We start from the raw sequence: 27661 nt of genomic DNA on the forward strand, positions 1-27661 counted from the left end.
TCCTCAGGCTCAGAGAGTTTGCTCAGAGAGGTTGCAAACTGAGTTCAGGGTCTCTGCTTGTAAACCAATTTTGTTCAGCTCACACAGTGATTTTTCTTTAAAAAGTTGCTTTTTAAAAAATTAGATGCCAATGTTTAAAAATAGCGAGATTTCACGTTAAAGGTGGAAGATACTGGCAACAGTTGGTTGAGCTGAGGATGGTGGGGGTCCCTTTGTTTACCACAGTCCCCACAAGTGCCCGCTCCCTGACACTGCTTGGCTCCTATTGACATGAGTTGAGATGAGTTGGTGACACGCATCTCAAATCTCCACTGTCAGTGGTATGGGTGCCAGTATCTGCCCTGCCTGTGAGCCTGACCCCAGGGACCCCAACCAATACCACTGAGGACACGGTATTGAGCACCTTCTTTCTCACTGGAACTCTTACTCCACCCACCTAATCCCCAGAGCTGCTATGGGCATGCTTGGGGCCACTGGGACTGAGAGGTTGGGCATCTCTGGAGAGACAGAGTCCAGCCATTTCAACCAACCCCAGAACTCTGGAGTGACCACCCATCCACCCCCAACTCCATCCCATGCCCAGGTGGGATGGAGAAGGAAGGAGAGTCTGATTCATAGATAACTTCCTTCTTCCTCAATAGAGCAAGGAGGGGCCAACCAGTAAGGACAGTAAATAATAAACAGACCAGTACACAGACTGAAACCTTTAAAACTCCTATCAAACAAGTCCTCAGTTATTCGGCATTGGCAGGGGTTTTTAATATGCTTTTGTAAATTAGATATTCTGATTAATCCACTTAATGCAGATAATACTGGGATCTACTTCCTAGGCTATTACGAGGATTAAATGAGTTATTTTTGTAAAGTGCTTAGATCACTGCCTGGCACATGATAAGCTCTGTGTGCCAGTAACTGTTAAATAAAATAAATTAATTAATAATTGGAAGCCACCACTACATGCAGGGTGTGACTTTTAAGTACAAAAATAGCATCTTCCAATACAATAAAGAGTGCTGCTCCTTTTCAAAGCTGACCTTGGGGAGGCTATGCATTTGCCCCAGGCAGGGTATCTTTTCTTGAAACACTCTGGCATCTTCTTTGGGAAACCCTAAAAGAAAAAAGCTTGACAACACTCTGGGCTCACAACTTCCCTACCCAGCCCAGGACCCAGAGACAGGCAACTGGGCTCCAAACCACACAGGGATCTGCTGCGCTTCACATGAACTTGCTTCAGCACACGTGGCTTCAAATAGCCTTAGATGTTCTAAAAGTCAGAGCTACCCTCAAAAGGTAATGATACCAAGACCACTTTCTGGTCTTAAGACCACTTCTGGTTAGCTCAGAGCTTTATGGCTTATAAGACAGTTTCTCCTCCACTACGGAGGGCATATAAAAAGATGTCCCGCAAAGGACAAAATGTTTTGAGTCATGATCTTTAAAGGACACACTCTTTCCCACAATAGTCATTTCTGGGGTGTGTGTGTTTGAAAAATTCAGCTACTTTGGGAATGCTAAACAGCATTCCCCACCTCCAGAACCTTTGGAAACACTGAAGAAGTGAAAGTGAAAGTTGCTCAGTTGTGTCCGACTCTTTGTGACCCCATGGACTGTCCATGGAATTCTCCAAGCCAGAATACTGGAGTGGATAGCCTTTCCCTTTGCCAGGGGATCTTCCCAAACCAGGGATCGAACCCAGGTCTCCTGCATTGCAGGCAAATTCTTTACCAGCTGAGCCACCAGGGAAGCCCTGATACGTCTGATGCCAAATCGAGGCTGAAGCTAGTGCCGCCATCTTTGATAGGTCACAAGGCACTTTGGGATCTTAGAGTACCGCAGGGCTCTGGTCCTGGTGTGGGAGCTGTGCTCAGGGTCAGGTAGTAGAACCCTCTGAAAGGAAATGCCGGATAACAGAGGGCTTGGTTTCATCTCATCCCAGATAGTGGGGGGCCCTGCCCCCACTGCTGCTGATTGTGGAGTGGCTGGTGGACAGACTCCCCTTTTCAGCCCCTGCCACTTGCCACCTGCCTGCTCACCCAGAGGAGAGCGGGGAGGGAGGTGGGCAGTGCCAGAAGGCAGGGAGTGGGGCTACTGGCCATCCCACCTCCCAACTTTGTGCTTTGATTTTTCTCTCTTTTCTTGAAGGGTCTACCCTCATCCATCCTCTGCCTTCTGCCATCACAGGGTGCAGAGCCACCCAAAACAGCCCAGAGGGCAACAGAGTCTTGGACCTGGGGAGTTTCAAAAACGAGCAGTCAGGATGGAGGTGGGTCCCACTTTGGCTTCCATTCCCAAACGGGGAGGGTGCTCGTGGCCCAGCTACCCTTAAGCTATCCTTTTGGAGAAAGGAGTGAGGTGGGTATGGGCTTGGCTCATATGGGTGAACCACCTATGAGAACAGTTTGGCTCAGGGCACTGTTCACTGACTGTGGCACCCCTAGGTTGAGGCAGGTGCCCTGAGGCCTCTGCTGGAACCAGAGACAGGAGATGAAGGGAGATGAGTTGGGAGGGAAGCAGACGTCAAGTGAAGAAGGAGGGAGAAAGAGGAGCTAGGATGATAGTAGGTACATAGGAAACTACCAAGGATTACACAATCATCTTTCTGATCCCCTAAGAGACACACACACTCACACTCATACACACCCACCCACACAGAACTGCAGCACTGGGCAACTTCAGTGGGTGCCATTCACATCAGGGGCTATGTAACTGGCACTCCATAGAATTGTGCAGTGCACAGCCTGAGCATCTCTCCATGGCAACCCTGCCACATGCAGACATTCCCATACAAAACCAAACTCACGCTCGTAAGTGTACCAGCACACAAGCACACACACAGAGACGACCTTACTGCAATAAACACTTTGCAGGCCTTCAGGCCTCCTCCTCCCCTCCCCTTCCGGTACTGGCCCTGCCCTTCCTGGAGCCATCTTCACCACTGCCCCATTCCGCAGGGGAAAAGAGGTGCTGGATGACATGCACAGGACTGAAGACAGAGGACCTTGGGGTCCCTGCAGTGACAGGTTGGGTGCTGAGAAACAGGCAGAAAGAGCAATCTGGCGTCCTGATCCCCCTCCCATCTCCCGAGCCCCCTCTGATCAGCCTACCAGGTGTTCTGTCTTCACCAACGCCCCTGGGGACACACTTGGCTGAGCACCCACTGGAAGGGGTCATCCTCTAAGAGGGGCAGTGGTGGGACTGCTGCTGTCTGGAACTTGTCCTGAGCTCACGGGTCTCACCTCATCCTTAACAACCACCCTCTCTGCCACTGCTACTAGGCAGGGTCCATCACCCCGAGGCCCCAGCTCGCTTTGAGTGGCAGAACCCAGACCCCTCCCTGTGCGTCCCTCCCCAGCTCCTAAGGAGCTGGGCCAGGCAACATATGCCCTGGGGGAGGGGCAGCCTACAGTGGGCTGAGCTCCAGGACTCCTGGGTTGAAATGCAGGAGGGCAGGGCACTGTCCTCCATGACTGTGGCCTGGGAAGGGCTCATTGGGTCACAGGGCCACTTCCTCCCATGTCACTGAGTATATAGGCACTTTCCCACCAAACCCCAAAGCTGGCTGGCCAGGCCCCTATCTCATACACAGGGCCACACACTTCGCCCTGCCCAGGGAGACAGAGACACAGCACACCAAAAGGGACCGTCTCCTGGCACCCCCTCCCCAAGGGTGGACCATGCCCAGCCATGCCAAGAGATCACAGATTAAACAGAATACGCGCCCTCCCAGACTGACTCTGACCCATCACGCCTCTCCCTGACACCTTGGTTTCCACCGGACTCTGGACCCACTGGTGGCTCCAGCCCAGGGCCCCTGTCCTGTCCCAGAAACTGCACCAACAGCCCCACCCCTCCCTGCACCATTTGGCTGGCACCAAGCAGAGGGAGTCGATGGAAGGGGCGAGAGGTGGGGGGTTACAGTACCTTGGGCCTACGTTATAGGGGCTGTATTGCATGACAGGGAGGGTCGGGGTGTGTGAGTGTGTGATTATTGCGTCCTGGGAAGGAACCACGGTCTCTGCCTGCTCCCCACCCCCCCCACCTGCCCCCTCCAGGAGGGGGGGGGGCCCAGCCTAGGTCTTGTGGGTGAAACGGGCCCACACCTGCTGCAGCTGTGACCGCGAGATGCGGAGCACCGAGGGCACGAGTCTGTGGTTGCCGGCGGCCAGAGGCGCGTGGCGCCGGTGGGGCGCCCGCACGGGGCTGCTCTCCGCCGAGCGGCTGCGCTGAATGAGGGAACCGGAGGAGCCGCCGCCGCCAGGGTGAGGGTAATGCTCGGTCTCCAGCGTGGAGGAGGAGAACACGGAGGACGCCAGTCGTCGCAGGGGGCTGTACCGCGGGAGGGAGTGCCCCGAGAGTCTGTCCTCCTCCAACTGAAAGAGACCAAAAGAGTGGAGGGGAAAGAGGTGTCAGGCACAGACTCGATCGACAGCTCCGTCTCGGGGGCCACCCACCGCTGACAGCCCCTGCGGCGCCGGGTCACGGGCAGGTGGGCAGGGGCGGACCCTCCCGCTCTGCCTCACCCCCTAGGCTCGGCCTCCAACGCCCTTCCCCCGCCGCCTCCTCACACCACGGTCTCCTCCCGGAGACCTTGCTCACTCACCTTCAGGAAGCCTTCCTGGCTTAGCTCTATATAGCTTGGAGTTTCCTCTGGGCTGGGGAAATCCTGCCCCCTCCCCCTAGAAAGACCTCTCTAAACTGTATTGGCATCTGTGCACCATCTGTCTCCCCAGCTGGACTCTGTGCCCTTCATGAGGTCGAGAGAACACCAGCTAAGTGCCCTCTGCGATGACAACCCTGCCCCCATGCTCAGAGTCTCAGTGACGAGGTAGCAGAAGGGAAGGAATCTGAAGTCCGACTACACGTTTGAATTCCCACTCCCCCACTTAATATCTGGGTGACCTCAAGCAAGTTACTTTACTTCATGCCTCAGCTTTCTCATCTGTAAAATGGGTGTAACTACGGTTTCCTAAGACTCTTCTTATGAGGATTAGGTGTTATAATATGCAAAGCCCTTACAGTAGTGCGGGCCATGTGAGCTGTTTATCACTCTCAAGAATGAAGAAAGAGTTTAGAGGACTGGGAGGTGGAGGAGCCAGTTGAAGTCATTTCTCCCAGGCAGCTTTTCCCTGTCTAAAGCTGAGAGACGTGGCAGGGCTTGGCCGCCTCACCTGGCCATCCATGCCCTCATGCTCTCATGTCCTCAGAGGGAAAAGAGAAAATGGGCTCCATGTCCCAGGTATGTGGGGACAGAAAGGATGACTTGCTGTCATCCGACCTTGCCCATCCTGACCCCAAGCTCTTCCTGGGACTGAGGCCAGTTTACAAAGCTTTAGGTGGCGCAGTGAGAACTGGCTGGGCCAGCGGCTAAAGGGCTGAGGAGGAGGGCGCCCCTGAGGCCACTGAGTGGGGGGTCCAGGGGCCTGGCAGGAAAGGGGGAGAGAGAACACGCTGTAGGCTCACCTTACGCTCACTACACTCACCATGGTTTCCCCTCCTGCTTCTTCGTGGCCAAGTCTAGGATCCTTCTCAGCTAGTCCTGTCTGCACTGAGGGTTAGGTGTCCACGGCCCATGTGGCGATACCAAGGGCCAGCGGCACCCACCGTTGCTCACACCCTTCTCAAAGCACGTGTTGGGGGCTCCAGTTCAGCACCTCAGGCAGAGTTTGGTCAGCTGCCAAAGGAACTTAGTTCCAGCACGTCCTGCCCTTTCAGGCCAGGCACCACTTGTGCCCACCTCCCCATCCTCCGTGCCCAGCTGAAGTGTCACACCTGTGAAGCCATCCCAGCTTCCTGGCAGGCTGGCTGCATTCCAAGCAGACAAGAGTCCACCGTTATGCCCCTGTGGCCCCTTGAGTGTAAACACCGTCTCCACCTTTGCATCCGCACCCTACCCCCTTGCCTGTGAGCCTGATTCATCTTTGTCCCCCAGCCCCTTGCACACGTGGCAGGGAAATGCTCTAGGAGCTGCCAAACAAATCTCCATGTCCTCAGGAAATGTTGACCCGCTGGGTTATCAGCCAGAGACAACTGGTGAGGGAGGGTAAACATCCTCCCCTAGATCCCACACTCTGTCCACTGCCCTCCCCTCTGGCCTAGCTTTCCCAGCCACTTCTGATTTGCACGGTGAATTCCAGAGAGGAGAAATCAAGGTGTGTGTAAGAAAAAAACAATTCAAGTGTCACGGTACACATGCCAAAGAACGACAGATGCTCGAAGACTGCCTGATTCCACATTATCCTTGTCTTTACTCCCCACGGGGGTAGGTGACAGACGTGCAAGTGTTCCTGTCTTTAAAGATTGCTTTTAGGAGGAAGTTCATACATCAGACCCCGAGCAGACAGAGCTGGGACTCGGAGGGGCTTCCTTGCACAAAGGTTGTAGGGTGGGGTCCCTACAGGGACTTCCTGCCTGCCCTGAGCCACTTAATCTAGTTACGTTACTGGATGCAGCAGGGAGTTCCACAAACTGTGATTCCATGTGCAGTCAGGTGTGGAGACCTCACCCAGGCTCGAGACTCTTTCCAGACCAAAAGAAGGAAAAAAAATGCCAGTCCACTCCTCCCTCTTCCCCTGCCCTCGGCGAAGGAAGGGCTAGGCTTCACCCTGCTGCACTGAAATGCCGGACAAAACATGTCCTGACCCACGTGCTCACACCCAGACACACACAGAGATACCACCACACACACCGACATGCCCACAGGCACACCTGCTGCCATGGCTCAGCCAACAGGCACACACGTGCGCACACACAACACAAACACACACCCACATACCACAAAGGTTCTTTTTGACCCTGCACAAACCATCTGCTGTCTCTGGACTCTCTGTTCCTCTCTTTTTTTTTTTTCACGTGGCTTGTGGGTTCTTAGTTCCCCAACCAGAGACAGAACCTGCATTCCCTGAAGTGGGAGCACAGAGTCTTAACCACTAGACCACCTGGGAAGTCCCAGATTCATCCTTGTTTTTTTTTTTTTGTCTGCATTGCATGGCTTGTGGGATCTTAGTTCCCCGACCAGGGATCGAACTTGCATCCTTGGCAGTGAACATGTCTAACCACTGGACCACCAGGGAAGTCCTTGATCCTCTCTTAAACACACAGCCCTCAGACTGTGGCTCCAAGCACAGCCCTGGAACCAGCTACCTGGATTCAAATCCCACTTCTACCCCTTAGCAGCTGGTGACCCTGGGCTACATATTTAGCTCCTCTGAGCCTCAGTTTCCTCACCCTGTAAACAGGGGTGGCCTCTGCACTGTGTCGCTGTGAGGGCTACGTGGGAAGAATACAGAAGCTCAGGAGCAGCGCTGCTGTTTATTCTCATTAAAACCATCACTGTGGCGACTACCCCGCCAGCTGGGACACTGTAGACATCCAGGGTTCTCCACACATTGCATGCTCTACAGACACTCTGAAAGTGCATCTACATGTGTGTGTGCGGACACACAGACACACCCACACAGGCGGCTGTAGAATGCTGCCCAAGCTCGCTTCTGTGCATTGTGGGGAAACCAAGGCCCGCACAACCTAACACCCCGTCCAGACCCGCAGACCCCATTGCTCGCTGAGACGGGCAGTGCCCATCCTTGCCACCAGCAGGACCTGAGCCCAAGACTGACCATACAGCAGGCCTGCGTCTGCTCCCCCAAATCTCACCCCCTTGGCTGGAATTCCCCAAAGTGAGGCTGACTCCTAGGACCAGGGGGGCATCTGAAGGTGAGAAAAACCTCCCAGATGGCTCAGCTGCACAACTCTGAGACCCCACTGGCCTACAGTCACCAGGAAGAGACTGGAAGGGCCCAGGTTCTAAACTCAGCCTCCTGACTTTAATTCTGGGCTTTCTCTCCGCCCCACACACACCACCGCCATCTGTCCCCCTTCCTAGACTCTGCACCTCCCGAGGGCCCAGCCTGTTGTGTGCCTGATCTCTGATGCCTCTGGTCTCTGACACAGAGGCGCAGTAGGTGTGGAATGATGAGGTGATGAATGAAGGAGAGAGGATCAAGGGAGCCCAGATGGATCCTGCTCCACCTCCTGCTTACCTAGTTCTGGTTCTGATGGGAACAGAGCCCGGGTCAGCAACATAGCCATGCTGCCCAAGCCTTGCCCTGGCTGAGTCTCCAACTCAGGCTGGCTAGGACCTCTCAGGGTGGGGGCTCATGGTCCTCATTTTTTGAGCCTCCAGTTTTCCAGTGCCCAGGACAAGGCCAGGACATACAGTCTCAGGATCTCAGGTTAGAGACTGTCTCTTCTACACACTGGGATGGGGCCTGAAGACAGTCCTGTCTGGAGCCACCTCCTCCAGGGAACCGGGGTCTCCTGCCCAGGCCTCCCGATCTGAGCACTCAGTGGAACCGGCCCTGCACCTGGCATCTCCCAGAGCCTTCCACGTGCAGGCCCCCACACGGGACAGTCGAGGGGAACGCACGTGGGCCATGAGCCCTCCAGCATCACTTCCTCTGAGGGGACATGGACCCCAGTCAGCACCCAAGGTGAGTGGTGGAGCCACTTCCTGGGTCAGAGGTCAGTCTCTGCACCACACAGAGAAACCCGAGCAGGCCAGGGACCTTCTGCCTGTTCGGACACCCCATATTTGCAAAAAATAATAATAACTAGAATACCATGAGACGTGCTGTGGCCCCTCACCCCAGCATTTATGATGCAGCCGCCACCAGGCCCCTCTCTGCCCACCCTGTCCTGTCCCTTAGGCCTCCCACACAAGAAGGCACCAGGGCAACCTGACCAGGTCCTCCCAGGGCTCCCAACATGCCGGCCCCTGTGCCCAGTTTAGGGTCCCTCCTGCCCTGGCTCCTTCCCCTCCCATCACTGTCCGACATCCTGGCTCTCAGAGCTCACCCTCAGCACAGAGCCCGCTCTGACCACAGCACACCCCCAGCTGCCCCCGCCCCACTTCAGCAAGCTCCTTCGCGACTCCAGGAGCCCTCTCCCCAGGTGTTCTCGCCCCTTCGTCTCACTCTTTTTCAAGGTGTGAATGTTTCCCAGCTCTGCCTCCACCCTGGGCTCTCCCCACTCCACATAGTCCTCTTGAGTGACACCACCCACTCCTGTAAACTACGAGACCCCCAGATCCATATCTCTCACTGAGATCTCTTTCCTGAACCCCAGTTCCTCCACAGTAGACATCCCCCAGGTACCATGAGGTCATTGTGTCCAAATCTGAGCTGATGCTCCCTTTGAAACCACTCAGTGACAGTACCACTGCCCACCCAGAACGCCGGTGTCAGCAGCAACTCCCTCGGTCCTCTCCCCAACACCCCCAGGCTCCATCCACTCTGCCCCACATCCAGAGTCTCCACCCTGCTCCACGCCACCAGGGTGCTCTCCTGCTGGCGCCTGCCCTGTGGCCTTGCGCCTGCCCTGTGGCCTTCCTATGGATAAGTTTGTGCCCCTTCAATCCATTTTCCACACAGCAGCCAGAGAGACCCTTCAAAAGTATCAGTGTCATCCTGTCGCACCCCTGCTTAAAAGCCTGCCACGCTGTGCCGTGCTACGTTGCTTCCACTGTGTTCGACTCTGTGCAACCCCATGAACTGCAGCCCGCCAGGCTCCTTTGTCCTCAGTGGCTCACCAAGCCTTCAGAATCCAGCCCCAAGGCCAAGGCCCTCCCAGACGGGGCCCCGGGACCCAGCTTGCAGCCTCGTCTGCTGCAACAAGCCGATCAGTGTTTCTGACTGCCACCTCTGGGCCTTTGCACACCCTGTCCCCATGCTGAGAGGTCTTTCTCCTGTTTTGTTACTTGGCTGACGCTGCCCCGAAGGCGACACTCCACTTAGAACCCTGCCCTCCACAATCATGCTTGCAGACGCTTAAACCTGCCTCCCTTCATCACGGCTGCAACCAGTGGGTGCTAGCCAGCAGCCCCCAGGGAGCATACGGGAGCACTCTCAGCTGCACGCCAGGACTGCGGGCATCAGGGGTGGGGAGTGGGGTGCGAGCCCAGCCTTACCTGTCTCTGCGGGCCCGTGGGATCTGACTCTCTCCTTCGGGGGCGGGGTCCGGAGTGCAGCGGTGAGTGGGAAGGGCTGCCAGGCGTGGGGGGCTGTGATGTCTCTGACCGGCCATCAGCCTGGCTCAGCTGGGGTGGCGGGGGCTGGGCGGGCGTCAGCCGCAGGTCCTCCTCGGCCAGTGTGTGCATGCCACGTCCCCGGGGCCGGACTGCAGGCTCTGGCACTGGCCGCCGCCGCTCCTCAGCCTCCTCAGGCAGCGGCCGCAGCTCCTCAGGCTCCTCGTCCGTCGTGCCCGACGTGCTAGGCTCAGCCCCCGGGGGGAAGTCCTTCAGCTCCGTCTCCTTGTCGATGATGACCCACTCCTTGCTGTCGAAGTCCTCCTCCTCAGCCAGTGGCACCGAGCGGAAGGCGTTGCTCAGGGCCTCCTGTTCCACAGAGGCTGATACGTCCATGCGGCCGCTGGCCTGCCGGTCGGCGTGGCCTGTGTCCACTGACAGCATCTGGGCTGGCTGCGAGGAGCAGGCTTGGCGCGAGGGTGAGCCAGGCAGATCCATCCGTGACCTGCAAAGCCACCCCACATGGGGCTCAGTGCCCAGCCTCTCTGGATCCCCAAGGACCCCAAGGTGGAGCCCTATGCCTGGGACCTCCTGACTCTGCCCTTCTCCCACCCCAGGCCAGGCTCAGCCACCTCCTGGGTTGCCACCCTCCAACCTTGCAAAGAGCTCATGCATTCATTCAACACATATTTTTGAATGCTTACTATGTTCTAGGAATCTAAACACGGAGTAATTAAAATTCTTGGGCTCAAGGAACACTGTCCTCCAGAGCACTCCCAGAAATTTGGATCTTCCTAAAGATAACTTGATGCTTGCCCAGCAAGGGCTTCCACCCTACCCAGGCTTGCGTCCAATGTGCCCAAGACAAACACATCCACTGGCCCTCGAGTGTGCTGATGGTTTTCTGGCCTCTTCTACCATCACCCTTCAGGCCTACCTGGCTGGTTGCACCACCTCCAATAAACACTCCAGTGACCCCCCCTCCCCAGCCCAGGACAAAGTCTACATGCCTTAGTCTGGCATTCAAGGCCCCTGGCAGCCAGGCAGAGGCCCTGTTTCCCATTTCCCCTAGCCAGACCCATCTCAAAGTCACCTGCTCTTTCCTAAATTTTTCACACCTCTGTGCCTTTATAAATGCGACTCTCCCCACACGGCATGCCCTTCCACCTTGGGCTGTCCACCCCAGCTCGGTGTCACCTCCTATAGGGAGCTGTTCCCTCCTGCATTGATGGGGGGCTAGTTTGCCCTGGCGGGGGCCTAGTTTGCCCTTCCAGGGCTGCCTGTGTCCCCTCATGTCACAGCACATGTGTGTTTATGAGTCTGCTGCCCCAGGAGGTGATGAGTTCTGCCAGGCAGGGGCTGGGTCCCCTCTGGCTTTTGCCTCTGGGACACTGATTCTACCTGGGGACATCTCTTTCGTTGTTATCTTAACCTGTGCTGTGAATCTGAGGTGGCTTGCTGAGGTTCTCAACTGGGGTTTACTGGCCCCAAGGTGAGGATATTCCTCTGGAATGCTACACAAGAAAGAACTGTCCTCCCTCACATTCCAGGGTGCCCTGCTGAGAACGGCAGAGAACTCACTCACACTCAGGCTGTGGGCAGGGGGCTGACTGTCATCCTTCCCCCAGCATCGAGCCTGTGAGGGGAGTGGTACAGATCAAAGCCTCCTGTCGGCCTTTCTCAGCATCCTTCCACCCTGGCCTATGTGGGTCCTGCCAACACTAATCTGCACAGCATTTTTATCGATTTGTTCATAAACTTAAAAAAAAACAAAGGAAGGTCACCAGGTCTTACATTCATACTCCCATTTAAGTGGCTGACGTCACTTAAGAGCATGGCTTGTTTTGATGGACATGAAGGAGAGAGAGGCTGAAGATGGGGTGGGGGGGTGGTTGAAGCAAGCAGGGCGGGGCACACCCTGATCCCATCTGCTTCATACACTCTCCTGCTCCCTAGTGCCCCAGAGCCCCCCAACCCTCCACCCTGCTTGAGATCCTGGCCCTTCCCTTCCAGAAAATCTCCCCTTGACCCTCTCCTCTCCTGAAACAAGGGTTCACTCCAGGTCAGACCAAGGTGCTCTCCAGGACTGTCTTTGCTCAGGGCATTTCCCACCTCCCTCCTCCACTCATCTCCCTTCCAAACTGCCCTTCCTCACTCCTCCCTGTTTCCCGAACCCTCTGGGTGACTGGGAAGAAAATGTGGTCTTCTATCCCGGGGATTCAACCTGTGAGAGTGTGAGTGTCTGTGGATATGAGTGTGTGTGCGAGAGCTGACGGCTTCCTCAGGACAGGGCCTGGGTCCCTCTGTCCTGGGGTCACCAGAGGGATTGGCACAGGGCTGCCCTGTCTTGAGCACCCCAGAGGGGCACTGGTGCCCATCCCGGAGGTGGAGTGAAGTTTGGGGCAGAATCCGGTTTGGGGCTCTGGATTCTGGGCCTCGGGCAGCGACTCCTTTCCTGGTGTAGAGAAGGCCCCCACCTCACTGTAAAGCCCCACCCCAAACCAAGGGAGGTGGGGTCATCTCTCCACCCGAGGTGGTCTCGCCCACCAGATGGGGACCCAGCCCTGGTCCCTGGCGGCCACGGGCCACCGAGCGCCACCAGCCACTCTCATCCCACACCCTAAAGGCTCACCTTCGCTTTCAACTCTCCCAGCACTCCCTCACATCAACCAGGGCCCTCCTCCCTCCCTGACATTCAGACCCCCAAGCCCTGATCCCCAAAGCTTGGTCCATCTCCTCCTCAAACACCCCCAACACCCGCTGAATCTTCTCCAGGCCCCTCCCCTGGAGCTGGAGGAAGCTTCCCCAGTTGCTCCGAGACCTCTGTAATTAGTCCCTAGGGAAAAAACGTTCTGGAAGCACGCCCACCTACCATCTCAGCCTTCACCTCCTCCTATGCCTGCCCCCGACCCCACACCCCTTCATGGCCTAAGCTGGGCCCTCTACACCCCCACCCCCTCTCCAGGGCTGGTCACTAACCAAGTCCCCAATCCCAAGCGTAAATCTCATAACCCTTCCAGGGTCTCCCACCTCTGCCTGGAAATTACCCTTCCTCCAGACCAGCTGTGAGAAGCTGATGGGGGTGCCAGGGGCCCTGGACCACACCCCTGGCTCCAGACCCACCTCCTGTCATGCAGCTCCACCCGCCCATCCGCTGTGGACAGCCTCTCGGACTCGGGGCTGTTGACCCTCCGGTAGCGCAGAGAACGGACTGGGGTTGTCGGCGAGTCTGGGGGAGCCCGCACCGGGGAGCTGGGGACCCCCACACCACGGCTCTGCTCCTCCTCCACCACAGCAGGGGTCTGCAGGACAGGGGAGTCCCATGAGCCAGGGCCGATGGGGCGGCTGTTGGGCAGTGGTTTTCTCGGGGCGAAGGAGGGAGCGGGAGGTCCGAGCACTGGGTGCCAGTGATTCTGGGAGGGCGCCAGGCCAAGGAGGCAGGGTGAGCAGGCAGGTGGCTGGGGAGAGGGAGCCACGGGTGGGGAGCAAGGGGGTAGGGGGAGAAGGCCACCCATGTTGCCCTCCCTGGCTGCAGTTACTTTTCCAATGTTGATCCGGAGTTTGTTCCGGTTGACATCCGTCTCCTCCCAGACGTCAGCCTCGGGACCCCCGGGGTGGGGGACAAGGTGGGGGCTGGGACCCAGTCCCTCTGGGGGCCGACCAGGCAGGAGCGGGGGTGCATTCTCCTGGTCACTCAGGTGCTCGCCCTGCAACACGTCCTCGGTGTTCTCCCGGAGCAGGTCACCGGGCACTGGCGTCACGTTGACCACCCTGTAGAGGCCAGGAGGGGGCGTGGGCAAGGCCGGTGGGGGGCTGCCCTCTCCTCTAGTCCTGGAGACCACCTATCACCCTTGCGCGGGGGCACAGGAGAGGTCCGGCAGGTTGGGGGCGTCCATAGGCCCATCTCCATCTCTGGAGGCGGGCTACAGCACCACCTGTTTATTTAGGAGATTCGCTGCTTCGTGGCCCTGCCAGCTCCCTACTGCAGTTTGCTGGCCTGATTCCTCGAGACTAGGCGTACATGCCTGCTAAGTCGCGTCAGTCATGTCTGACTCCATATGACCCCATGGACTGTAGCCCACCAGGCTCCTCTGTCCATGGGATTCTCCAGGCAAGAATACGGGAGTGGGGAGCCATTTCCTTCTCCAGGGGATCTTCCCGACCCAGGGATAAAACCCGCGGGCAGGCGAGTTTCTTTACCACTAGCACCACCTGGGAAGCCCTGGAGATTAGGAAATGGGTCCAAAGAAAGAAGCACTTTGGAGTTCCTCAAGCAACGTCGTCACAGAACTGGCACCACGTGTGCCGGCAAGTCCTGTCGAGTCTCCCCAGCAGGCCCCCTGGCTCACTCCTGGGACGGTGGGGCAGGGGGAGACCTTCTCACTCTGACCCCTCTCTGGGCCACTCAGTCTCTGTGCTTTTCACTTGGATCTGAGTTCGCCGACTCATGGATTACAAACATCCTCATCTCAACTGAGAGCATTTCGAGGTCAGGGGCTATTAAATTTCTTTTCTGAGCCCTACAGGGGCTCAGAGCTGGGGCTCAAGACCTGGCCATGTGTGATCACCAAACTGTGGGCCCAAGGGGAACTTCACTCAGGGATCCCTGCTCCCCAGAAAGGTCAAGAACTCCAAATAAGGATGTCCATTGCAGCCCCAGATTGAAGGTGGAGACGTGGTGGGACTTCCTGGGATTCAAGCACCGAGAACAGGAGAGACAGCCAGGTGGTGTCCAGGTAGGAAGAGGAGGAGAGGGCTGGCTTCCCAGGTGACACCTAGGGGCAGGGGTCATCTGCCCCCCCACACGGCCATCGCCCCTCCCAAGACTCACCCAAACATGGCTGCCGTCTGCCGGGTGTTCTGCTGGGGCGGGGTGGAGGTGCTCGTGGACAGGAGGGCGTCATTGCCCGCCTTCTCCCAGTCAAAGGCCTCGTTCTCGGCAATGCCCCGCTCCTTCATGCTGTTCTCAAACACTGACATGATCAACTGCAGGGGGCGGGGATGGCGGGAGGACAGAGTGGTGACCCCGGGGGCTAGCCAGGAGGTGGGGGGCAGGTGCTGGGGTTGCAGAGGGGAAGACAGGGGCCTTCCAGGACAGGGAGGGGCCAAGAGGGAGCATTGGAAGGAGAAGGGCACATTGATTTTAAATGAAAACATGCACACGATATGCAAATCAGCATGCAAATTATCGTCTGGCCTTCAGCTCCCCCCTGGCTGGACACGAGCCTTGGAGATGCGTCCCGCTCATCCCTGTCCCCAGCTTCCTCTGCCATCGCCACCGGCTCAGCAGACACAGCAGCAGCAGCAGTTTCCCAAACCCACCACCTGGGGTCATACCTCTGCACAGAATGCTTTGTCTGCCTGCAGTGCCCAGCCCACCGCTCTCCCATCTGAAGCCTTCCCCGATTCCCTCGCCCACACAGCCTCAGTTTGAACTGTTCACAGGCCTACCTGCCGCCTCTACATTTCTAGCAGCCAGCCACAGGACTTAGCACAGGGTGTGCTGGAAGCTGTGTGGTCTGGGGGACCCCATGAGGCTCAGTTAGGACTAAGGGGCATGGTCTCCCGACTACCCGAGTAAGGGATCTCTGCCAACAACCGGGTCTCTGGGTTTAGGAGGTGGCAGTCCCCCAGACGTTCCCGCTCTGACTTAGCTCTTTCTCCAGACAGTTCTCTCTGCTGGCGGGACCCTTTACTGTGGGCCCACTATGGGCCTGACACTACCCGTGCTCCCGAAGGGTGTGGCCGTGCCTGGCACACGGCAGGTCCTGGCAGAACACTGTTTCCCCCATTCTTTGATCAGGGTCAGCAGGTCCCATAGGAGTGTGGTGAGGGCACCTTGGAAAGAGCCCTGGACTTGGAGGCAAGTGTGCCTGAGCCCTGCCCTGCTCCTCACCAGGCAACCAGGCCTCAGTTTCCTCATCTGTGAAATGGGGACAATCATCCCACTTGGTCTCCTACAGAGTTTCGATGTAAAGTCCTCGAAAGCACTTGGTTTCATTAATGATTAAGTGCTGGAATAAACATGAAGAACACGCAATGTCGCCAAAGGCTTGTTTTAAAGCTTAAATGAATTAAGTGAGGAAAAGCGCTGAGAGCAGGGTGAGCTCTTGATAAATTGGAACTGTGACTGCTGTTTACAAGAGCAGAGAACAGTTTCTTTCGTGCAGTTGGAAGAGCAGGGTAGGTGCTCAGGACGTAGCCGGCAGGGGCGTGGGGCCTCAGCAGGATAGATGGTGCTGGAGACGGCCACCCACAGAGAAGGGGGTGCAGGAGCAGGCGGCAGGCTCCCACCTGGTAATCAGGCTTCGTGAAGTAGTCGAGGCTGGCAATGTGGTCCAGGAAGAGGTGGAACTCGGAGGGCATGTGCTTCAGCAGCATCCGGTGCTCATACTTCTCCTTGATCATCCCTACCTGCTCCTGGAGGCAGGAGGGCACCGGCAGATGGAGCCCCAGCTGCCCTCCATGCCCTTGCCACCCCCAGGCCCAGCTGTACTGGCCTTACCTTGTCCTTGATCTTCCTCCAAGGCAGCTGACCCACTGCAAACTCCACCAGCATGTAGAAAAGGGACCACAGGTCATCGTGGCGGCCCATCTCCTGGGGGTGGGGGTGCGGAGCGGGGTCACCCACAGCTCTCAGGTTCTTCTCTGGGAGTGGGGGCTGACCCTTCACTGAGGGACCCCAGTCAGGGTGCCTGTGGGCAGAGCTAGGGTCTCCCTGAAGCCATGGCTCCACTCTTGACCCACCAACACACAGGATCCCTCAGTCAAAAGTTCTGTGTGAGTTTTCTCATACTCCAGAGATTTGTGGTGGGGACAGAGAGGAGGGCATCCCCCAACTAAGGAAGAAGGTGACATCAAGGGGAGACACCAGCGGAGCCCTCCTCCAGGGTCTCTGGAGGGGCAGTGTCCAGCCCCTGCCTCGGGCTCCTTTCCACCCCAATAGCCTCACACCCCATCCCTGACCTGTGCCTGTACTGTCTTACCTTCCCTAGTCCCGGCCCGGCCACTCACCCGGTTCTTGTGGGCATTGACCGAGGCATAGCGAACAGTCCCCCGAAACCCGGCCACATTCCGAGGCTGCAGAGGGGAGGACACCACCAGGAATGTCACCCGCTGCCCCTGACCGTGGCCACATCTCAACCCTGCTTACCAAGCCTCCTCAGCCTACTCTAGCCCTGCTGGCCTCCACCTCCACCCCCATCCCCGCTCCGGATCACGTGGGTCAAGAGCAACCTGACCCACAAGCCCAGTCTTAAACCTGCCTCCTGTCCCTGCTTGATGCCCCTGCTCATCTGCCCTTGACTGGAGTGGGCAGACAGACCACAGGGTGCGGAAGCACGGGGAGGGGGAACAGGCTGCATGTGGATTCAGCGCTGAGTGACACTGAGGCCAGACACGTCTAGGCAGCTTCAGGAAAGGCTGGTGAAGGGTCCCCAGATCAGGGGCTGAGGTGAGGGCGCCAGGATTCCGGTGAGCGGCGGTACTCACAGGCCGGACGTCCCCCGTGGTGTTGGTGTACTGCCGGGCCAGCCCGAAATCCAACATGTAGCACTTTCGGTAGGTGGAGGGCAGCCTGCCCATGGCAAAGTTTGACTGGGGGAAGACAGCAGCTGTGAGGCCACCTGTGGGCTCCAAGCCCACCTGGCCCACCTCAGGAGACACCAGAAACAGCTCTGGTGAGGGCCCCTCCACCCCTCCTCACACTCACATGAGAGTAAAACATCACTGTGTGCAGCAAGTCACGGACCCTCGTCTGAGGGGCAGCTGTGATCATCCTCATTTTAGAGAGGAGGAAACAGAGGGCCAGCTGGGGGCTTCTCCCAGATCACACAGCAGGAGGTGGCCCAGCCGAAGCCAGCCTGGCTCGGAACCCCCAGGACTCCTGGCAGGACCATGTGGCCCAGGGCAGCTGTCCTGCTCGGTGGCACCAGGCGGCCAGCTTTGTCCTTGCTGTGTGACTTTGGGCCATTCAACCAACCTTTCTGGGCCTGTTTTCACTTTTTTTAAAAAAAACACTTGTTATTTATTTATTTGGGCCTTAGTTGCAGCGTGTGGAATCTAGTTCCCTGCCCAGGGATCAAACGGGGGCCCCCTAAACTGAGAGTGGAGAGTCTTAGCCACTGGACCACCAGGCAAGTCCCTCACCACTTTAAATCGGAGGTTTTTCCCCAGCACCAAGATCCAAGATGTCACAAAATTAGCTACTTGGAATCTCTTCCCAAACCCTAGCCCCTAGGTCCTCTTCCTCAATGCCTCCATCTTTCCCCAACCCCTTCACTTTTCCAGGTTCAAGGACTATTCAGGTCAGGGGTGAGAAAAGAAAAGAGGACAGAAGAGAGGGGATGCCACGGGCATGGCCAAGGGTGGGCAGAGGTGCTCCTAGGAGGCAGCGGGGAGGAGGAGGCGGTGCTGGAGATGGAGAGCAGGAGGAGGAGACAGGCAGAAGAAGCTGTCCCCGCCCCAACTCCTGCTCTGGAGAAGAAACAGGGGGCCCAGGAAAGGGGAGAAGGTTGGGGGAGCTTCGGAGGAGGGGAGCACCCTTACCGGCTTGATGTCGCGGTGCAGGAAGCCCACAGAGTGGATGGCCTCGATGGACTCCAGGATCTGCTTGCCCAGCCGCAGCGTGGTGCTCAGTGTGAAGGTGCCCCGAGGCTGACTGCGGCGCAGGTCAGCCAGGTTCCGGCCCTGCGGTGAGGGTGGGGCCCTGCTGAGCTGCCATCCAGCAGTCCACCGCCACAGTGACACTCTGCCCAGCCTCGCCACCCCGCTAAGGCTCGTGCCCACTCCCCGCTCCTCCGGAGCCCACAGTCTCCATCCTACCCCAGGCGTCTCCACCAGATCTCTTGGGGGAGAGAGAGGGAGGCTGGGCCGTGGGGGCTCACCTGGAGCTGCATCACCACGTAGTTGAACTTCTCGTTCCGGCCACAGCCAATGAACCTGCACACGTGGTCTTTCCCTGAAGGGCACAGACAGGGGTCTCCCAACTCCCACTCCATCTTCCCTAGTTCCAGTCCTAAGGTGGGCTCCTGAGGAGCTCTTGATTCCTGGTCCCCCAGCCCTGGGCCCTGGCCACTTCTCCCACCTCCCCCCTGCACCTTAAGCCCATCGTGGTTCTTGGACTCGGGTCGCATAGCCCCTCACCCATCACCTACCAGCCCTGGGCTCCATCACCCCTCCCCTCCCCGCCTGCCCTGGACCCACACCTTGCAGCTTTTTGAGCACGGCCACCTCCATCTTGAGGACCTGCTTGGGTTGCTGGGCCGACTCCACCTTGAGAGCCACATTCTCCCTGGTCAGCAGGTCCATGGCCTCGTAGATCTCACCAAAGCCCCCGCCCCCGATCTTTTTGAGCTACGGAGACAGGGGAGAGGGGAAGAAGGGGCACGGGGATCAGGCTGAGTAGCTCTCCCCCAACCCAGTGCTGGCTCACATCCTTCAGTGTCCTTGAAGGAGAGGATCCCCCACCCACCAGTGCTCCCACCTGCTCTCCTAGTGCTAGAGACAGACAGCTCAGCAACTCTTCCCCCCAACACACACACACAGGGCCACACATCACATGGGCAGGGGGGAAAGTTATGAGACCTGAGACTCCACAGAGATATGGAGACAAACCCAGGCAGGGTTCTGAAGAGATAATGGGCTGTTGTGAGCCATTTAAAGGACATAAATACCATGCTCTCCCCATCCCCCACCTAGACTGAGCAGCCTCCATCCAGAAGCAAAACTAATTTCCAGAACCTTGCAGTTTCAGGTGGGTCCCCCAGGGAGGCCAGCCCTTTCTGGGGTTGGCAATCTCCTGAAAGATGACACCAGGGGCAGAGAGCATCTCGAGGAGAGTGTCTGGAGGGGCAGGTACTCAGCAAAGGGTGTTCTCTGCCCACGTCACTCCTGAGGCCCAAGGTCAGATGCCCAAAACCAGGGTGAGTCTCCTCTCCCAGGGAACATGGTGGGGATGGAAGTTTGGAGAAAATCTGTGTGTTCCCAGGGAGCACTGCAGTGGGTCTCTGACCCTCTGGGCCCCCCTCCTCCAGCATCCCCAGGCAGGGAGTGAGAAAAGACAGAGGGGAGAACTGTGAGAGAGGAAGAATTGGCCAGGGGAGATGAGCAAAGCTGAGTTAGAGGGCAGGATTAAAAGTCATTTCAAGTCGGGGGCCCAAGGCTCTTGGAGAGTGAGGATGCTGCTGGCAAAGATGGGGGAACAGGGGAGAAGGTGCTGAGTTCTAAGTGGGGACTTACTTGGTTCAAGAAAGATGCACACGTTTCTGCTATCTTTCCTCGCCACCAAAGTGATGTGCATGAAGGTTCTGGCTGATGCTCTCAAGAGCATCAACAATGACAAAAAGAGAAGCAGATGCCAGGTTCTTAACAAGCTATGCTCTAGAGTCATCATCCAGTTTCCAACTGTGATGGTGAAGCATGGTTACATTGGGGAGCTTGAAATCATCAGTGCTCACAGAGCTGGCAAAATTGTTGTGAACGTCATAGGTAGGTTAGACAAGTGTAGGGGGATCAGCCCCAGATTTGAGGAGCAACTCAAAGATCTAGAAAAATGGCAGAATAACCTGTTCCCGCTCCATCAGTGTGGTTTCATTGTACTGATAACCCCAGCCGGCATCATGAAATGTGAGGAAGCAAGACAAAAAAACACAGGAGGGAAAATCCTGAGATTCTTTTTCTAGGGTTGTAACACATCCAGGCAAATAAAATGCCTCACTAGGAAAAAAGAAAGAAAGCAAGAAAGCTGTACAGTTCCATTCTCACCTCCCAAGGAAGTCCATCCATCATGAATAGCCTGCTCTCTTTCTGAGCCCTTACTCCTGTCCTGTTGGCTTGTAACTGGCTTATAACACAACAGCCGCAGCTGGGCTTCCTGACTCTGAGCCTCCCGCATCTCCGAACCCTCCCCCTGTAGCATTTACTCAGCACTCACATGCCCAATAAATGTTTAATGGTGGTTGAAACATGGGAACGGCGGAGGAAAGGGGGCAGGGCAGAGCTGAGGACTGGGAGTTCCCAGCGGGTCACAGTGGTAAACACTCTAGAAAGAGAGAGGAGGATGCCTGGAAGATTGAGAAGACAAGTGGAAGGCTGGTTGGGTTCTTGTGCCCAAGAAAGAGGGTGGAGGAAGAAGAGGGAGACACCAGGGTCCCTCTCTGCTTGAGATAAAAGGTAAGGTCAGGCTTCTAGAAGAATTTTGAACAGGAGGAAACAGAGGCCCGCTCAAGCGAACCCATGGCAGGTCTTCTGGGTAACGTTAAACTCAGGGGAGAGTCTAGTATCTTCTAGATTCCTTTATGGAATTCCTTTTCTCCAATATGGAGAAAAGGGCAAGGGAGAGGGTACAACAAGCACCCTTCTGTTCCGTCTGCTCCTGACTCACAGATTTCATCTCAGCTCATCCCCAGAGGCTCTCGACAACTCACAGGAGCTGTCATTTTGCACAAAAGGAAAACTAAGGTGCAGAGAGTTAAGTACCTTGCCCCAGTTCGCACTGCTAGTAAGTAGCAAAGCCAGGTTTCATTTAAATCCAGGCAATGGTAAAGAACTCTCTTGCCAATGCAAGAGACCCGGGTTTGATCCCTGGGTCGGGAAGGTCCCATGGAGGAGGGCATGGCAACCCACTCCAGTATTCTTGCCTGGAGAATCCCATGAACAGAGGAGCCTGTCGGGCTACGGTCCATAGGATTGCTAAGAGTCAGACATGACTGAAGCGACTTAACACACGCAATCTAACGCAGAACCCATGCTCTTAACTGCAATTTTGTAGGAGCTGTTGACCATACTGGCATTAACAGTATGAGTGCTGAGATTCAAGCCCAGATTTGCCAGGTTCCAAAATGCTTGCTAGAGATGGTAAGGAGGGCTCGGGGCACCCAAGACATTTCTGACACCTACTCCCGAATTTCCCAGGACACCAAAGGGTATTTCTCTACCACCTCCACTTCCAGTGTTTCTCCTCTCTTAGTTCCCTATTCACCCCTACCCACCCATTACAGAACCTCTGGGGGCAGGAGAGTACACCGGGCACAGAGGCTAGTTCCCTAATAATACTTTTAGAAGGCCATGAAAATGTTCTAATTTCTTTTAAAGTCGGAAGGGGAATAAATAAACTTTTAGATAAAATTTTTGTTATATAATATTAATTTATTCCTTATTATATCAGTGCAATCACACAATTGCAATTTTTAGTACTTTATTATTTTTGAAGAGGCCAGTGGAGGCAAAACTGACTGCCCAAGCCCCACAAAAGTCACAGAACAGCTTTGCCCATGCCCAGTAACAGGAACATTCTCACAACTAGACCCTGTTCCTTCCCTCCCACATTTTTTCAGGAGCCCCTCCACTGCTGAAGGACCTCGATACAATAGGACACAATAGGACCAGCATTCACTTAGGAAAAAGGAAACCTGGTTTCTTGGGCCAGCTCTGGGTGACCCAGGATGAGTTTCTGCTTTTCTCCTTCTGTAAAATGAGTGGGACTGTAATAGGTCACAATTATCCTTTGGCTCTGTGATCTTGATTCTTGGAGAGGCTAATTCTTGGGAAATGAATGGCATAGCTCTGTGACTGTTGCACCAGCAATCAGATAAACCTGGTTTCACCAGCCAGTCATGGGAATCTGGCAAGTTAGCTCATCTTTGTGTCTCAGTTTCCACACCTGTGAAGTGGGAATAATAATGGTATCTATCCCATAGGTTGTTGAGGACAGGCATGTAAGGGACTTTACACATCACCTGGCCACAGTACGTGCTCAAAATAAATGCTAAGTTTTTATTGTCATTATAGTTGTTTATTCTGATTCTGAGAGGCACCCCTCAAGAAGAAAGCTGTCATTTTTAAATACTCCACCTAGTGCATGGACCCTCCTTTTCTCCTGGCATAGACCATCTGGGCTGCTTGTTCTTGGTTCCTGAGCTGTGCCTCACTCCTGGCCCTCCTGGAGACTGGCTGAGGGGGTGCATCTGGCACTCCGCCCTCTCTATTTCTCCAGGGTCCAGGGACGGAGTGAGGGGAAAGAGAGTTCACCTTGGCAAAGACTAAGGGCTTGCTCCCTGTCCCCCGAACCGACCCGACCCGACCTCCACCACTTCTTTCCCCACTCATCTCCTACCCCCTCCCTCAAAAAGCACAGGAAATTTCTAACCCAAACTCATTATGCTGGTGAACACCCTCTTCTTCTCACCTCTTCAGTGCAAAAGTCCTCCTGCCCCCAATCTGCCAGAAACTACCCTGAGCAGAACCTGCTGGGGCTGGGGTCTTGGAGGAACACGCCTCACTTTGCCAGACCCTGATTCCTTTGATTCCTGCCCTGGATCCTCCTCTCCTGATTTCTGTCCCCTCCCTTTCCCTCTCAAGAAGCCCCGTCTGGGACACAGACAGCCCATTCCCTTGTTCTCTGGCTTCTCTAGCTCCCTTCTCACCCCCTGCTCCGTGTCCCAGGGACACCTCTGACAACTCGATGTAGCTTTTGCCCTTCTCCCTGGGCCACTGGCAAACCAGTCCACGGGCGTTGTTGCCATGATAACCTGCAGGGCAATCGGGCCGCCCCACTCCCCTTTCAACCCTGCACCTCTGGTGAGTAGAGCCCCCACCCTCTGTCCAGTGGTTAGGACTGTGCTTCCACTGCCGAGGGGCAAGGTTCGATCCCTCGTTGGGGAACTAAAAGATTCCCGCGTTACCAACAACAACAACAAATCAGTATTTCTACAGTAAGTCCCATTCAGCACACACTGCACTGCCTTTGCCTGGACCCTCACGCATCTCCCTCCCACCCGAGGCCCAAAGCCCTGAGGAGGCTCGGACTACAATTCCCAGCAGGCCGAGCAGCCTGAAGTCCTGGGCTGGAGGAGCAAGGCACGCTGGGAGATGGAGTCTCGGCATGTTGCACCTGCCGCAGGAAGCCGTGAGGGGAGGAGGGTGGATGGAGAAGATGGAGTGCGGATGCGGTGGGAGCCGCCTGCAGGGCCTCTTTCCCCGAACCCAGGCTTTCTGTCCTCTGCGGAAGAGGAGGGGCTCACTCACTGCCCTTCTCCAAGGTCCAACAGAGAAAGAGCCCCCTCCCCCACCCCCGCCCTCTTCCCCTCCCTGAGCTCTGCAGCTCCCGCTCCGACATCCAACCAAGAGTTGTTTCAGGCTGGGCCCAACCAACATGACCTAGCGGGGAAAGGGGTGAGAGACGGCGGGGTTGGAGAGGGGGCACCGGGAGAAAGCGATGGTCCACAAGTGTAGGCAAAAGAACGACCTGCAAGCCATGTGCAAATGAGCTCAGGGGCACCTCCCTCTTAGGGTAGGGCCGCCGCAGGCACCTGTTTTAACGGGACTCCAAGCCCTCCCCTTCCATCCTCCCCGCTCCCCTCCCTCTGCCTCGCCGGGTCACTCACTCACCACCTTCCAGCGATCCTTGACCACGTAGTTGGCCGGCAGGATGTCGGCCTGCTCCCCTCCCCCACTCATGTTGGTTTCGTCCTTAAGAGCGGCCGCTAGGCACTGCATTCGCCAGCCGGAGGGAGGGGTGTCCGCAGGGCCTGCCCTGAGGGGGCCATCTACCTGGGGAGTGGGGAGGGACTGTGAGGGAGGCGGGCTAGGACCCGGGACCCACTTGCAGATATGGAAGAGGCGACTTCCATTCTCCTGGCTGGCATCCTTCCCTGGCCCACTGGGTAGATGCTCCAGGGGTCACTGGGGGAAGCATTGTGTAAAAACCCAGGTAGAAGTCCACAAATGCCATTGAAGGGGAAAGAGTTGCAAACTGTAGACTGGAGATGTGAAAGCCAGCAATGGGGACACATGTGATGGAGAAAGGAGAGGAAAATGATGTGTGAATAGGCTGTGGGGAAAGCGTTTCCCAAAGAGACAGATGCTGACGAACGTGTCGAAGACTTGCTAACTGAGGAGGACACAAGACTGGGATGGGTGCTTGAGCAGGGAGACTGGAGCCAAGAAGGACCAGCTTGGGGATCGGATCTGTGGTCCCCACACCCACACATTTTCCATGCCGCGCCGTGCCCAGGAAACTGTGCATCTGAGGCTCATTGAAAGGGGAGACTTGCTGACCAAACGGTGACCCAGGGAAGACCCACCCCACAATGACAGGGTGCGCTAATCGACCGTGGGAGAGGTGATCATCTGAAAATGAGGTGCTACCCAACAGCCCCTTGAGGATGGTGCTGAGTGAGGAGGCTGCCACCATTCTCAGAGCTGAGCCCAAACCATGGTCACAGCCACGGGGGGTGAGAAGCAAGGATGTGAGCAATGGGGTGGACATCAGGGGATGGACTCAGATGTGGATTTTAGAGGTAAGGAGCCCTGTGGCCACTCAGAGGGAGAGAGGGAGCTAAACTGGGGGGAAGTGAGGAGAGTGGGGAAGTGGAAGCAGTCTAAGAGAAGGCAGGGAAATGCTGGGCGGCAGGGGGTCTGGATGGACAGTGGACAAGAGAGCCTCTGCCCACACCTTTCTGTGTCAGCTCAGGAAGGAACACAGCTCTTGTCACCTTTGGATAGGTAGAAGCTGGATATCAGGAGGAGTGCGAGGGCTGGGAAAGCCAGCCAGTGTTACCCAGGGAAATGTCACTGGTGCGCATGTGTGTGTCTGTGTGTGTACCTTCTGTGTGAGTGTGTTTATGTCTTTGTGTGTCTTTCTGTGTGTGTGTGTCTATGTGTCTTTGTGTACATCTGTATCCATGTGTACTTATATATGCTTTGGTGTCTGCCAGTGGGTGAGGTGCCTCTGTGTAGACAGGGGCCAAAAGAGATGGCTTTTTGAGATCTCTGCCAACCCAGTACAGGAATGGATCTTTTCCTCTCTTCTTTCCCTCTACACTTTTCATAAGCACATGGCTCTGCCCTCCCAGGGACCCTGGACAGTCACAGATGGAAGGAAGTTCCTCAGGCTGGGTATGGTGGGGGATGTGGAGAGGAGGAAAGTGCCTAGGATACCTATGGATGGGGCGGGAACTCCATGAGTCTCAGTTCACTTGGGATGGACTCATTGCCCAGGGCTCCTGTGTCTGGCCATCCAGGCAGTGTGGGATAGTGAAGGTGGGGAAACTACCTTCAACAGGTCAGGATGTGCCATGAGGGATCTACAGGGGGAGGAACATTGCCACTCTTTTTCTGCCAAATGACTCAGCTGACTGTTTCCTCCAATCCACGCAACTTCAGAGTGTCAGGACTGTGGGGATATCAAATAGGCTTCTGCCTTCCTTCTGCCAAGTGGCAAATGGGGCATCAGGTATTCAGAGGGCAATGGGGGCAATGGCAGGAGGGGGCCATCTGTAATAAAGGTGGAGGAGACAGGTGGAGGGCAAGATTGAAGAAGCAATTGAACCAGGAGGGAGGGAGCCTTAAGGAACTAAGCAGGGTGACCTCTGGTGGGCCCTCCGAGTCCTGTGATGGTGGATTCTACAGACTGAAGAGGATGATGTGAGTCCTGATCCCATTCTATAGATGGGCAGGCAAAGAAGGAACAGGTGAGGTGGGAAAAGGTGGAGTGGAGGCAAGTGGATAAATGAGGGTTCCCTGCCTCTCCCTGCCTGCCAGCCTCCCCACTCTGCTTCAGAGGACTGCACTCAGCCCAGGCTAAGGTGGGATGACCCAACACAAGGAACTGGCCTGCCCCATGATTGCCCCCTCAGGACCCTTTAGTGTATAGAGGCATAAATGTGTTGTGAGAGAGGGCTTGTGGAGGAGGTTTTATGAGTATCTGTCAGCGACTGTGTGTGTATGAGAGAGTGGGACCAATGATGTGTGTGTGTGGTAGGGGGTGTACCCAGGTGGCTGGGAGCCCATCATGGCATATGCACATATAGGTGTTGATGTGCACCTGTGCAAGTGTAAGCCAGGTGTGCCTAGGAATGTGGGAGCCTAGGTAAAGAGAAGTGTGGGAGCTCGGTGAGGAGTAATGGGAACAGGTGAAGAGAGGTGTGGAAGGGGGCAGAGGGGAACGGAAAGGACAAGGGGAGACAGGATCAAAGGAGGGGGTACGTCGGATAGAGACAGGTGAAGGATAAGCATGACAGGTGAGGAGGGGACAGGACTATGAGAGGGGCTCCTGGGCACCGTTGAGGGGTGAGGAAGTAGGTAAGGAGGCTGCTGGGAGGAATGGAGGGACTGAGGACAAGGGAGAGGGGTTATGGAGACAGCAGAGAGGACTGTCAGGAATGCCAGGAGAGTGAAGCCATAGGGACCGTGACTGGCAGAGCAGCGGGGAGCAGCACCCCGGGAGGACAGGCTGGAGAGCGTGGGTAAGTGCGGGCGGCAGGGCGCCGTTCCAGGCCTCGGGATGCGGCCCAGGCTGTGTAGGCCAACGTCCCAGCTCGGGTGGAGACGGAGACAGAGCCGGCACAGGGAGGGGGAGCTGGAGAAGGCTGCACTGGGAGCTGAGCCAGGCCGAGGCCCGATGGGTCCCCAGAAGGAGCCCCCTCCCCGACCCCCGCCCGGCCCGCCGGCCGCGCCCCGCCCCGCCTCGCCTCGCCTCGCCTCACCTGCTCTGTGCCCGCTGCGGCTGTGGCTGCGGCGGCGGAGGCAGCGGCTCGGGGCGGCGCATCCCCCGGGGCCGGGGCGGAGCGGGGACGGGGGCGGCTCAGTGCGGCGCTGGGTGGCCCGCTCCCTCGGGCGGCGGTGGCGGCGGCCTCCCGACCG

At 56.7% G+C, this 27661-nt stretch overlaps 2 protein-coding genes across 2 annotated transcripts in view; one reads left to right on the forward strand and one right to left on the reverse strand.

Moving 5' to 3' along the window:
* The window catches only part of TTBK1 (tau tubulin kinase 1), a 35349-nt gene extending 10799 nt beyond the window's left edge, over positions 1-24550 (reverse strand). The window contains exons 1-12 of the mRNA XM_040249045.1: positions 24407-24550; positions 19225-19372; positions 18904-18977; positions 18566-18706; positions 17510-17614; positions 17033-17098; positions 16524-16616; positions 16313-16438; positions 14850-15004; positions 13558-13789; positions 13142-13320; positions 9962-10523 (exon numbers count right to left, since the gene is read on the reverse strand). Coding sequence (XP_040104979.1) covers positions 9962-10523; positions 13142-13320; positions 13558-13789; positions 14850-15004; positions 16313-16438; positions 16524-16616; positions 17033-17098; positions 17510-17614; positions 18566-18706; positions 18904-18977; positions 19225-19372; positions 24407-24514 — 1989 coding nt within the window. The 5' untranslated portion in view covers positions 24515-24550. The remainder of the gene's footprint in view (positions 1-9961; positions 10524-13141; positions 13321-13557; positions 13790-14849; positions 15005-16312; positions 16439-16523; positions 16617-17032; positions 17099-17509; positions 17615-18565; positions 18707-18903; positions 18978-19224; positions 19373-24406) is intronic.
* LOC120870095 (40S ribosomal protein S15a-like) lies at positions 20311-20700 on the forward strand. Its single transcript, XM_040249643.1, has one exon. It carries the CDS (start codon positions 20311-20313, stop codon positions 20698-20700), a length of 390 nt encoding a protein of 129 aa, XP_040105577.1.
* Positions 24551-27661: the final 3111 nt, after the last annotated feature.

This window comes from Oryx dammah, unplaced genomic scaffold (genome assembly GCF_014754425.2).
Source record: "Oryx dammah isolate SB20612 unplaced genomic scaffold, SCBI_Odam_1.1 HiC_scaffold_11, whole genome shotgun sequence".
In the NCBI taxonomy this organism is placed as follows: Eukaryota; Metazoa; Chordata; class Mammalia; order Artiodactyla; family Bovidae; genus Oryx; species Oryx dammah.